This window comes from Enoplosus armatus, chromosome 9, assembly GCF_043641665.1.
Source record: "Enoplosus armatus isolate fEnoArm2 chromosome 9, fEnoArm2.hap1, whole genome shotgun sequence".
In the NCBI taxonomy this organism is placed as follows: Eukaryota; Metazoa; Chordata; class Actinopteri; order Centrarchiformes; family Enoplosidae; genus Enoplosus; species Enoplosus armatus.
In genome coordinates this window covers 16,028,380-16,041,388 of record NC_092188.1, presented here as the reverse complement: position 1 = coordinate 16,041,388, position 13,009 = coordinate 16,028,380, and the positions used below count along the sequence as shown (strand labels likewise).

At 38.7% G+C, this 13,009-nt stretch overlaps 1 protein-coding gene across 1 annotated transcript in view; it reads right to left on the bottom strand.

The window, feature by feature from the left end:
• cdkal1 (CDK5 regulatory subunit associated protein 1-like 1) overlaps window positions 1-13,009 on the bottom strand; it is a 208,772-nt gene that overhangs the window by 77,470 nt on the left and 118,293 nt on the right. Inside the window, exon 10 of the mRNA XM_070912255.1 lies at window positions 4,423-4,568. Within this exon, the coding sequence (XP_070768356.1) occupies window positions 4,423-4,568 (146 nt within the window). The remainder of the gene's footprint in view (window positions 1-4,422; window positions 4,569-13,009) is intronic.

Genomic DNA, 13,009 nt, shown 5'->3' with positions numbered 1-13,009 from the left:
ATTAACAGTCACCTGTGAGTCTGACTCACTACCACACACACACACACAGAGGGCTTTCACCTTGAGTTGTTCCTGTTTGCATGAGTGCACCAGTGTCAAAAGTAGAGTGAATCAGTAAAAAAAACATGACTCTCACACACGCACGCGCACGCACACACACACACGCGCACGCACGCACACACACACGCACGCACACACACACACACACACACACACACACACACACACACACACACACACACACACACACACACAGCACGGTATGGGGCCTTCTTTTAAGTGTTTGAAAGAGAACAAGAAAAAACAACAAAAGTTAGAAACAGACCAATTTAGCCCACAGCTAAACAAGAATAAAGTCAGAGGTTGACTATCTCTGTAAGAGAGAGAATAGCAGAAGAAAAGATTAATCAGAGGTTTAGTGGAAGAGACAAAAGGCTGGAAAAAATGATAATAATAAAAAACGAATCAGTCAGTCTTTTCAGTTCTTATGTTGTTAATACTGCTTTCACTCATGCAAGTTGTCAAAGGTTGGAGTTTAAGTGCCATGCTCCAAAATAATTAAAGAGTACATGTACAATATTGTACAATAATATTAATTCACCTTAAAACATTTATTTGGTATAACCTTGCAAGTGCTACTACAGTAAAACACACACACACACAAATACATTTCCAATGTATTTCCATGTCTAACATGCCTTGTCTCTTGCTACCCCCTTCTCTTTATCTCTCCTTATCATCATGAAAAGTTTCTGAAGGACCCACACCTCAGGACTAGGTGCTTTAAAATGGTTTCCCTCAACAAAAAAATAAAAAAAGACTACGTTTCACAGATACACACACTTGCATGCTCTTACTCTTTCTTTCACACACACAGCGGGTGTGTTTTTTGGCTTGTCCAAAGCCCTGGCCTCTCTCCCAGACCCTGAACTGCACCCCAGCTATTACTGCTGCAGCCAAATGGGTCAGACCACTGGATGTGTACTGGTATTGATTTCACACAACTGATAGCACCCTTGTGTGTTTGAATGAGTGAGTTTAAGTAACAGAAGCCAGAAATTGAGTAAACCCACACACACACACACACACACATATGCAACGACTCACACAAAAGGGTAACCAGACAGTTTATGTAAACACGATCGTGTGGTGAGCTTGTGTGTATGGAGTCTGAGTATGGATTTTTTTGTGTCTCCCATGACCATTTGCAGTGTGTTAAGATTTTGGCCAGCTCAGTGCCACTGATTGAATCTCTATCTCTAAAAAAACAGTGTAAGAAATGACTGCACACTGCGCCCAATCAAAGGCATTCAATGCTAAAAGATACACTTGAGTGCTGAGAGGAAGACAGAAAGGTACATTATTTAAAATTGAATTCTTGTCTGTCCTACTTTTTGAGCACTGGTACTTGAACATTTTAGAAAGTAGAAATTCCTGTTTCATCTGTTAAACAAATCCAAAATGCAATAAAGCCTTGGCGATGAATTTCAAACAATAACCAGCCCTAGAAATAAACAGTTGGTTGTGGCAACCTTTGTTTTTCATCTTTTTGTTCCATCTTGGTATAGAATTTTAATCCCATATGGACACTTTTGTCTGTCAAATGGTGATTTTTTTCACTTAAGTGCATGGCACGCTAAAGGTGCGCGCACAAACTGTGTACATCTTTGCCAGCTTTGTCTCAAAAACATCCAGGGAAAACCCTGGAGGAGGCTGCTGTTCTTCCAAAAGAAATTGAGTTGTTTATCATGATAAACCATTAACCCATTAAGTCAAAGACAGAAGAGAGCCGGATATGAAACTAATGTCTTGTGTTCAGGTTAGTTGGGTTTCCACACAGTGCCAGAGGGAAAAATAAAGGGGAGCTGGGGAAGTGTGTGAAGGGAGAGGTGAAGTGAGAGAAAGAAAGTGTAGACTACTATGTACTGACTCACATAGTGACTGATGCACAAATACCACACATACACATACACACACACACACACACACGCTTTGTCTACCAGCATTTCAGGCTGCATGTGGTGAGTGGTTCTATGAACTCTGTCCATCTAACAATAAAGGCAGGAATCTCTGTCTGTCTGTGAGTATGACTGTCCTTTGCATATCTCGAGGACCGTTCATCCCATTGACTTCACACTTAGGTGTACTGCTTAAGGCCCAAGGGAATGCAGTGTAGGTGATTCACATCTCAGATCTCTTGCTGATGGAGTTGTGAGAACATGCCAGAGGGTTGACTTTGCTTTGGTTTTATGGCCAAGCCTAGAAGAGATGCAATGAGGTATGTAAAATGTGGGGCTTATCCATAGACACTGAATGGGACTTTAACTTCATTGAGGCCATAAAATGTCGTGTGCGCTTTTTTTACCCATATGACGCGTATACTCTAGCATTGCTAGGGGACGCAACTATGTTATGACAGGTGTACTGCAGAGGGCCAAAGGAAGCACAGTGTCGAGTGTGAAGTTATTTGGATGAGCATTCCTCGAGAAAGCTGCAAGCAGCAATACCGGCGTGAGCCAAGCAATTGGCACTTTCTAAATGGGCACGCCCTGACCAGGCACTGCACTGGTATAGCTAAATACACAAAGCTTTAAATGCCAATAGCTGTATAGTGACCTGAATAAAAGTCTTGCTCACCCAGATTTACATTTAATCCTATGGCTTGACTGTTGACCTACATGAAGAAGTTACATGAAATCTATTGATTGCTGCAGTACATGGATCTCATCCGCTTAGAGTACACTTTAGGTCAAGAAAATGACTTTAATCTGCAACATCAAAAGACATGTATGTGAATATATAGATATTAATATTTAAGATTTTTAAATGGGATCCAGAGACTGCAACAGAGAAAAGTGCACATTCTTAGGTCAATGTGCTGAATAAGGTACACTCTCATGATTATCTGGATATCGATGTCCATCATGTGATTTGGCTTTGTTTCTAAAAAAAAACTTACTTATTTCTGTAAATCTCTGAAATGTATAATAAAATTAAGCAGAAATATCTCATACTATACCAATCTTCAAGCATGCACAGTGTCATTTAATTTCAGAAAAAAGGCATTCTCAAAAATAAGAGGTTATCATCTGCCAACAGCAATAACATGCTTAAATATACCATTGCATATGTAAACGGCTTTCTTCTAAATCACACAATAATACCTAGAGATTTAAGGCAGAAATGTGACCCAAACTCATTTTAATATGAATCCCTCCACAGCGTATTATCATAGCATCTATACGTGCATTGCCATAATTAATCATACTCAAATTCCATAACAGATTATCTTTCATACAGTAAAAGATTAAGTTTGCATCGTTTCTCATCTTGTGTGCTATGTCAGAGGTCAAATTCATGTATTATGTGCATGTTTCAAAATTGTGGATTTGTATTGTTTAGCTTTAGAATCCATGTGTGTGTGTATATTTTGGAAGTACATAACAAGTATGTCAGAACTCAAACATTCAAACAGTGTTAGAAATGTTTAACCTTGTAAAGTCATGTCCTGATGAATGAGAACTGACAAAGAGGGAAGGACTGCAGAAAAAGTGAGAGATTTAGAAAAGAATACATGACTGCTATCATTCAAAAACTTGCATTTTTGTGAAGCTAAAAGGAAAGCTTGTTTTCATAGTTGTAAAAAGCTTGCATTTGGTGATATGATATCCACCCGACAGTAACAATAATTATACTTTCTAATATCTCTGCTAAGATATAAAGATAAGATATTATCTGAAGCAGTACATTTAAAAAACGAAGTCGAGCTAACTGACACCCCAGATGACAGTGGCAATGTCAAGAATTTAAGCACGTATCTTATCAAATTGAGGACAGATATACAGTTTGCATAATCCAAACAATGAATGCATAACTCATTTAAACACTCCTGCATATCTAGCCTGACCCATATGAGTCTCAAAGTGAGCCAGAGAGAGACAAAGGGTGAGAATAAGAGAGATCAATGCTAGTCAGAGAGAGAGACGGTCTCCAAATAAACACATATGAGCTGTCCTGAGAACTCTGACAGCACCCTGAAATACCCACTCAAATACAGCACATGTGACACCAGTGACCTTATTCAGACCAGTTCATTATGATCAACAAGCATCCAAACAGGGAGCTGGGTGCACACATGCATGCGTTATATTTTGTGTGTGTGTCCATATGAAGGTGAAGTTTCTGCTTTTTCAAAGTTCATAGATGTAGTCACACAAACATACATGCATGCACACACACATATAGACACTCAAAGTCTCATAAATTGTCATTTTTAAAGTCAATTCACAAAGGTATATTAAATGAAAGAAGTGAGAGGAGAACAACCTGAACAAACAGTTCATGTTGGTGTCATAAGGACACTGACATGCAACTCAACATTGCACCATCATGAGTCTATTAGGACTCCATATCCTGTCTTACCTCTCTTTGAGGAAGTCCACCACCCTTTTGAAGTCATCAATGCAATACTCTCTCTTCATGTCCATCAGGACGCTGTCTGAGGCTGACTGCACCGGAACATGAAGGAAGGCATAGACACGTGGATGATTCAATATCTTAGCCATCTCCTAATGAGACACAGAGGAGAGAGAGCAAAAAAAGAGAGATGGGAGACATAAAAAAATAGAAAACAAGGGTTACATTTTTCATATGTATGGAAAGGCAAATGGGGTGAAATCACTAAAATGTCTGGATTTGTCAGCAGTTGCTCATCTCTTTGCTCAAAATGAGTAGTAACAGAAAAGGGCACTTTCCTGTTGTTAAGTTTACAATTATACACAAGAAACTAAATAGACTAAATATAACATACCCAAACCTTCTAGCACCATGTTGGATAAATAAATGCACAACACTGATGGCCTGAAAACATTTGAAAAAGGTAATCATGTCTAAATGGAACTACTGTACTGTAGATGAAACACAAGATTATGTTGAAAATCAAGCATTTTTCAATTAGTAAATTTGAATTCAAGCATATTCCTAACCCTGAAAACAACTAATTATCAATTAGACTACGAATGATCATGGACAAACCTAGGACAAAAGACATTCTGTACAAGTGGTGTCCATTAGCCATGGGAGTCCTGACTCTGAGGCCAGAAATGCAAACTCTAAGTATGTTTATGTTACAATAAGGTTTAGTCAATGCAAACACAGTAAAAGAAGCAAAATCTGACGGACAGCTCTGATGAATGATAGCTGCTAGCTTTGAATAAATGAAGGTTCCATTAACATTCCTGCCTCTTTCTGCACTCTCCTTCCTCCAGACCTTCTACAATAGACTGCCTCTTTCTCTTATTTTCTATTTCTCTTTTTTTTATATTGAGAGGAGAAAAGAAAAGCAGCTCAGAGAATTCATCGTGTACCCACTAGATCCAAAGTCAAAAGAGTCAAGGCTGCATCAGTAGGGGTTCTTTATGTCTTTAAAGTCAAGAGCTTTTACTGAAGCATTCAGGTCCACCTCTCAGATCAAAATGGTGAGGGGAAAAAGCAAAGTACATGAAATCTATAAGTAAGGATTTCTGGCCACTAGGTACCTTTCTGTTTTCACTAAAAAAGTTATACAAATGCTTGGGGTACAGTACGTGCTGGGCATAATGTCGGCAATTTCTATAATACAGGATACAGAGAGCAGGCTAGTGCTCTGTTGTTAAATATGGTCTAATCATTACTTATGGACAAGGAAAATGCCACCATCAGATACTCATCAGACTGTGATGTTCAGTGCATTCTAGGGGATGTGTTTATGAGATGAAGCGATAAAGTGAAAGAACAGACACACATCGTGAAATGAAGAGACATTAAAAAGCTCTATTTCTTCTATTTCCATGTGTTTACATATAAGGTTCTCACACCAAAGGATGTGTTTGACACACTACAATGTTCTTGACTTGATCTTAATTAAGTAAACACCCACTGCAGCTTGAATCAAGAGCTTCTGACAGAAGGCAAAGCTAAATTCACGTTACTATCTGTTAAATGTGATGTGTTGTATCATATTGAGAAATAGACAAAATTATACATTTTACTATCAAGGTCATCATACAAAGATAATGAAGATCTATAATTTCAGTTTAAGGAACTGAAAAGAGTAGTGGAAACTGGATTTTCCAGAAGCAACAAAGGACTTTGAGTCATGTCTCTTTTGTCTCAGCTCCTACCAAGACCAATTGCAAGAGTGACATTCTGTGTTTTTTAATATACCACATTAATCTGGAGAGTTGAAAGGTTTTTTGTTTTTCTTTCATTCTTACCACAGATGTCAGATTTTCCTGATGGACATAATCAGGATGCTATCATTACCACGCTAATCACCACAAGAAGGAGAAAGAGAAAAAGAGAGGGGAGGAAGAAATTATTTAATGATTTCCTACAAGAATATGCTGATTGCAGTCCGTCTTCTCAATTAAGATCTATTGTAGAATGTTCCCTACTTCATACACACACACAAAAAAGCATATTTGTGCGTGCACACACACACACACAAACACAGCTCAGTTGCAGCGCACCACAGGGGGTTGACCACTGGAAGCTCCAAATTAGAAAGAATTAATTTGGTTGGAAAATGGAGCTTGATTGGCGACAGAAATCAGCTTGCTGCATGTGTGTGTATGTGTGAGAGAGAGAGAGAGAGAGAGAGAGAGATAGTTAAAGAAAAACATGTAACTGAATATGCATTTATGTGTGTTTTTAAAATCTTTTAAAGGTAAAAGAATAGTAGATTGATTATGTGCCCATGTGTTATTTCTAACAAGTTTCTACAAATTACCTGATAATTATGCTCTACTTTTCTCAGTGTAGATGCTTTATTGAGTATACTTTAAAATTAACATGTTTGAAGAGCAACCTTTTTACCTCTGGTACATTGTGTTATAAGCCCTTAAGTGAGCACTTACTGAGGTCTGCAATAGTACATAGAATAGACCTGGTTCAGTAATATGGTCCCCCATTCTTATTCTACCTGTGTATTAGCCACCAGAAAGGTCTGATTGATGATAATTATCACGTGCAGGTCACAACAGGTACATTGAGATAAGGCCAGACTCAAGTCCTTTTGAACTAAGCAGTCTCTGTCTGACTTGCTCACTGCCACAGTTTTTTTCCTCAGGATTATGATTTGTTACTGAATATGTGTGTTTGGCTGTATGAGTGTGTGTCTCTACATGTTACTTGTTGGGGTAAGCATTTTAACGCAAAGCACATTGAGTTAACTTGTGGTGAAATGTGTGGTATGAATAATATTGCTTTGCCCTGCCGTGCCTTTTGGTATATATTCTGGTGCAGTGTATAGTGTTATGTATAGTAATATGCTGATCCACTCACATTAGGTTCACTATGATAACTCCCCAGTGACTGCAAAAGAGCCCACAGATTGTGTGAGGGTGCATGCATATATGACTGTGTTGCAAGGGTGAATGGGGTCTCAACAGATGGCACACTAGTTTGAGTAGCAGGGCACTGCTGATGGCAACTGGGGATTAATCTATAAGGGGAGGACTTTTCATTCACACAAGCCATTTATCATGTGTGTGTGTCTGTCTGACAGAGTGCTTCCCATCCTCCAATGATTATACAGTACACTGATATGAATCTGTCTTGTTACCAATCCCTGTGGAGTTGAGGCCTTTTCAGTGTTTGACTGCTGCTGACAGACAGTTTAGTAAGTCTGAAGTTGAAAATTATGCTGTGATGAGGAAGATATCGCTCAACAGTGACCGGTGCTGCTTTAAAGCCTTAGCTCCTGGGTGGATGAACTATCCAGCTCAAAGCAGAAATCAACGAGCTTAAACAAACCAATCAAGAATTGGTGCAAGTTTTGTTTTTTATCAGTCTCGACAGTGTTTAAAGCAGTATAACATTGTTTCTCGCTCTCTGCGCCACTTTCCTTCCCCCCACCGGGCCTATCTCTCTCATTCACACAAACAGACCCACACTCCTTTCATCTTTGGTTGATCAGCTCAGATAAACACATAAACCAGAAAGGATCTAGCTTAACTGGCTTAGCTCAAAGGATCTAATATCTACCCCCTCAAATCAGATACGAGTGAAAAGAACATATCTGGAAAAAAGAGAGAGAGAGCAGACAAAAGGTGGTGGCACAAAAAAAATGTGTGCTCACTGTGAGCTTGGTGCTTCCTTTGGAATTTTCTGCATGAGGATTTTGTCTGTAGCTCTCTGCTCTGTTGCATGTCCTTCCTGTTCATCAGTCCTTCGCTCTTTGTTTTTAGAGAAGAAAACGTGTGTTCTGTGATTAAGCTTCATCCCCTACTTGCACTTGTGTTCGTAGGTGCCCCGATAAATGCTAACGCTACCTATGGTTTGAGAAAGCTATACATGGTAAAACCGTCCAGGGAGGATCAGTTCAATGTAACTTTATCTCTTCGGACCTGTTAAATACTGTATGTAGTTACTATTATTCATTATACATCTATGAAACTCTTCCGCAGCAAAACATCTTAAAAACGTATTCATTATGAAAATATCCATACTCATTGATGTATATTTCACAGCAACTGAAATTCATATATTTGGCAGTAGAAGAGTTATAAAGCTGTTTGTTCGGACACTGGGGAAAGAATTGACTGGTAGTATAGTAGTAAATCCATGACTTGACGGCACTTGAGAATCAAAACTCAAGGAAATTTAAATTTGGCACCAGAGAGAGGAGAATGCAGAATGTGGAATTTAAGAAATAATAATAAAAAAAAAAACATCTGTCAAAACATGAAAAGAGTTGGTGAAATTTCTTACCAGTTGCTCAGGACAAAACAAACCAGTGTATTTTGAGTGTGTGTGTGTGTGTGGCGCACAAAGTGTTGATTGACACTATTGTCTCACAATGCAACAACTTTGATGTGGAGGAGCAATTCACAGCAAGAAAAAAGTTAAAGTACGAATTGTTGGGAATGCATGCTTTACTGGCTATTTGTGGTCAAATTTGAAAGTGGTGATAACGTTTTGAAGTTGTAGGTTCATGCCATGCTTCAATTCCTATTAGCTAAAAGAAAAATACAATCTTACACTAAAGTAAGTAATTGCACTGTCAATATTAGTATATGGCGTATACTTATACACATTCGTATGTATAGTAAGGAATAAGGACACAGTGGTGATTGTATTACAACAACACACGCACACAGCTGGATTCCCCAGTGTGACAACACACAGACAGAAAGGGTTACAGTCTGGTTCAAGTGAACGTTCAGAAGCAAACCCAGAATAAGTAGCACCTAAGTGCATTCACATACACACTCGCAGACATATACACAAACCCACACATAACAGAGTATTAACAGGGTTCACCCAGGGGAGTCTGTAGAGAAAATTATTCTACAAGCCATTCCCAGGATAATAAGTCAGGTCCCCATGTGTTTGTGTGTGCAGAGCTGGGAAACATATTCAGCAGCAGATAGAGAAACTGAGCTCCCATTGGTATTAAACATTTCAAAACACTTCAGACTGCACTTGATTTTCCGTGGAGGGTATACCGAGCATATAGCACCTCACACAATGCACAGCAAAGGGGAAATTAAGAGCATGTGTAGCATTTGAATGTCACACTGTATTGTGCAGTGTGTATCATCTGACTGTTGTGAGCTAGAAAAACACTGATGCTAGATTATAGCATTTTGGCATTTTCCATACTGTTTCCTCATTATAAAGACTGTGTCAAAGTTTGTTTTGAGGGATTTAAATAGTGAAACAAACCAACCAAAAATACTCCCAAACTAAAATGCATGAAACCACTATATGGATAAATATGTTTGATGTAGCTGTGGAATACATCAACGAATTGCAGATAATTCAGTGTACTCACTGCCACTATTGCAGTCTTAATTATTTCCACCCTTTGAAAGAAAAATAGTATCTAAAGCCTCAACAAAAGTCACAGCGAAGATCAGTTTTAAATGGGCAGTCGGCATTTAAATCTCCATCTTTCAGAACTCATAGTTCGCCGCAATAATTCAGAAAACATAATTCCCTGCAGTAACTCAGGACTCATAATTTAGAGGCACATCAAAATAGCTTTACTGTGAGCATTCATTTGGAGTCGGGTCCCTCACACAATGCTACATTAGGTCTCTAATGTGAAGAGTCTCCCAAAGGCTTCATTAAAATGAAAATGGTCTGAGAGGGTGTGTCTAAGTGTGTGCCCGTACAGCTGTGCTTGTGTGCACATCTGAGTGTGAAGGTGAGAGATGTGTGTGAGTATGTTTCCGTGTGTGTGCATTCATGTGTCCTGGGTATGAAAAATATCAGCCGATGCAGAGGATGGAGGTTTCGCTTTGTTACGGTTATTTGGTAGTTTGTCAACCTTCCCAAGTCCTAGTACGGCTCCACTGAACTGAGAACGGTCATAAATCTCTAAATGAAAAAAATCTAATAAAAAGTTAAAAACAAACAACCATAAAACATGTAAAAATAATTACAGATGGTGCCCACGTCACACAGTCAGAAAATATTCACTTTTATGTATGTTTAAAATTCCACGTTATCAAAAACACAACAACATCTGACACTAGAGAACAGTAAACGTGGCCTGTTATTTCTTCTTATTGTTTTTATCATTTTTAATGGATGTATTTTTAAGACAGTGAGGAAATCAATTTAGTCACAGGAGATGCAAAACACTACTTGGCATTTTTTTGGCAAAATTACATTTTAGGTTTACTTAAAATTGTCTTTGTAGCTGGATGAAAACCAAAGATAGATGTACATTTTTGTTTCTCTGACTGTATTTAGAAGATCCTTATTTGGAATGAAGCGTTTTGAGTGAATAAAGCTGAGTCTCTCTTTGCTTGCAACACTACAGTGTCACACCACTGTTTCACAGAGCTAACTGTGGAGAGTGTGTGAACGGCATATCTGATGTATCTCTAGTCAAAGTGAGATGAGCTCTGTGGAGGATGTTTAATGAACAACTGCCATTCCATTCATTTCAGCCTGACTGATTGCTACGTACGAGGAGGCTACTTTCACACCTCATTTACTGAGTCTGCTAGCATGTTAGATTCAATCACACTCAGGCTCGCGCAAGCACGTGCACAGGTATTTGCATACATACACACACACAAACACCTTATATGATCATATGACCTACTGCACTTTGACAACCGCATAGCCATTTATTGACAGACAAATGGACAGACAGACAGAGATAGAGAGATAGATAGATAAATGGATAGACAGACAGATAAAAAATGTGTTTAAAAATATAAAGTCTGAAGAAAAAAAGTCTGAAGAAAAAAAAATGTCAGCAAAGCGAAAAACAAAGAAGTTGCATTGTTAGAGACATTTTCACTTGCAACTACTCAAGTAAAAATATCCACTGACGGCACGATGCAATCAACTAAAATGTCAGAGACAAGTGGCCAAGAGAGGTGATTGGGACTTTAACTGCTCCAATCAGCAAATGGTGCTATGAGGCTGTCTACATCTGTCAGGAAAAAAACAGGCTGCACATAGGAAGAAATATGTGCTCGTTGGTGACAGAGGGAGAGCTGATCTGAGACAGCATGTGTGAGAGAGGGTGATCTTTTAGGGGGAAGTGGAGAGGTTACTTGGCCTTTTCAGCTTCAATCACAGCCATTCAGTATGATGCTGTTATATAAGCGCTGGTGTTCTCCAAAAAAAAAAAGGGTTATAATTTGGCCTTTACTTAAGATGAAGGATAAATCTACTTTGGAGATCATATTGCTGTGATTACCACCATCATGAGAGGATGTGGACAAGAGAGACAGAAGAAGAGGTGAAGGAAGAGTTATTAGGATGAGAAAAACAAGAGTGGGGGAGGATTAAAAAATTAAAACTATGACAAGAAGTACATGAAAAATTACAGAATAGTAAGAACTAGAGACAGAAAGGGGAATGAACAGGGATTCGAGGGAGAACAAGCTAGAGCTCAAAGAGGAAGAAACAAGAGGACTTAAACTTTAAGAAGAGTAAGAAAGAAACCTTCTGGCAATTGTCTCTGTTAGGTGCTCACAATCATTGACAATACATGGAAAGTTTATAAGTAGGACTAGATAGAGAAAAAGGAAGTGAAGAGGGGCTGGCAGGGGAGAGGATAAAGGGTAAATGGGGGACAGGAGCAACAAAAGACAATGATAAGTTAAAGAAGAGCACTCTTATCTTTCCTTATGTAGGTTAATTGACTGAGGAATTATAGCAAAAAAAGATATAATTCAATTCAATGCATGGACATTAACAATGAAAGGGCCGGTAGCATATGAAATGATTCTTGACACACACACACACACACACACACACAGACCAAGCTAGTGTGTCGTCCTAGTATATTTCTAATTATCAGTTAATTGTTATTCCCTATCATTAGGAGGGTGGTTTTTTAATTGTAATGTAGCCAAGCAGAAAGCCTACCTATACATGTGGGGGACAATTAGCCACCTCCATTAACCCCTGGTTAATTACAACCTCCATTGCTGCTTCCCACAGCACTTTCCCACTCCCTTTTACCCCTCATCCCTATCCCCGGGCCTTCATCCCCATTTTTTTCGTTTCTGCCCTCATTTCATCCATCTATGATCTCCAATCTTCCTTGATTGTTTGATTCAAAAAATATATCTGTTGAGAACTTCACTGGCTTTTTTTCTCACTTTTGTTTCATTTTAGTTTTCTAGGTTACCATCACCCTATTTCAGCCCTCTATGTCCTCACTTTCTCCATATTATTTCTCTCCTCTCTTTCTTAACTATTTTCCTCAGGGATGAGACAGGGAATGCTAAAAGGCAAGCAAACTACAGTAATACATGGTTCACAATGAGTGTTACGAACCAAAAAAACAATCAGAGGAAGCAAATCCCTGAATTGTGTCTTCATCACTTTAACCCAAAATCTTCCTATTCAATTTCACTCCTTTCTCGTAAAAGGCCTGCAAATTCCAGTAAGAGGAAAAACAAGGCTAAAATAGTTACTAATTCCCCCAGTTACCACTTATAAAAAGCAGAACACTAGCTAACTGCAGCCCCAGTTTGTGCCTCTCACTCAA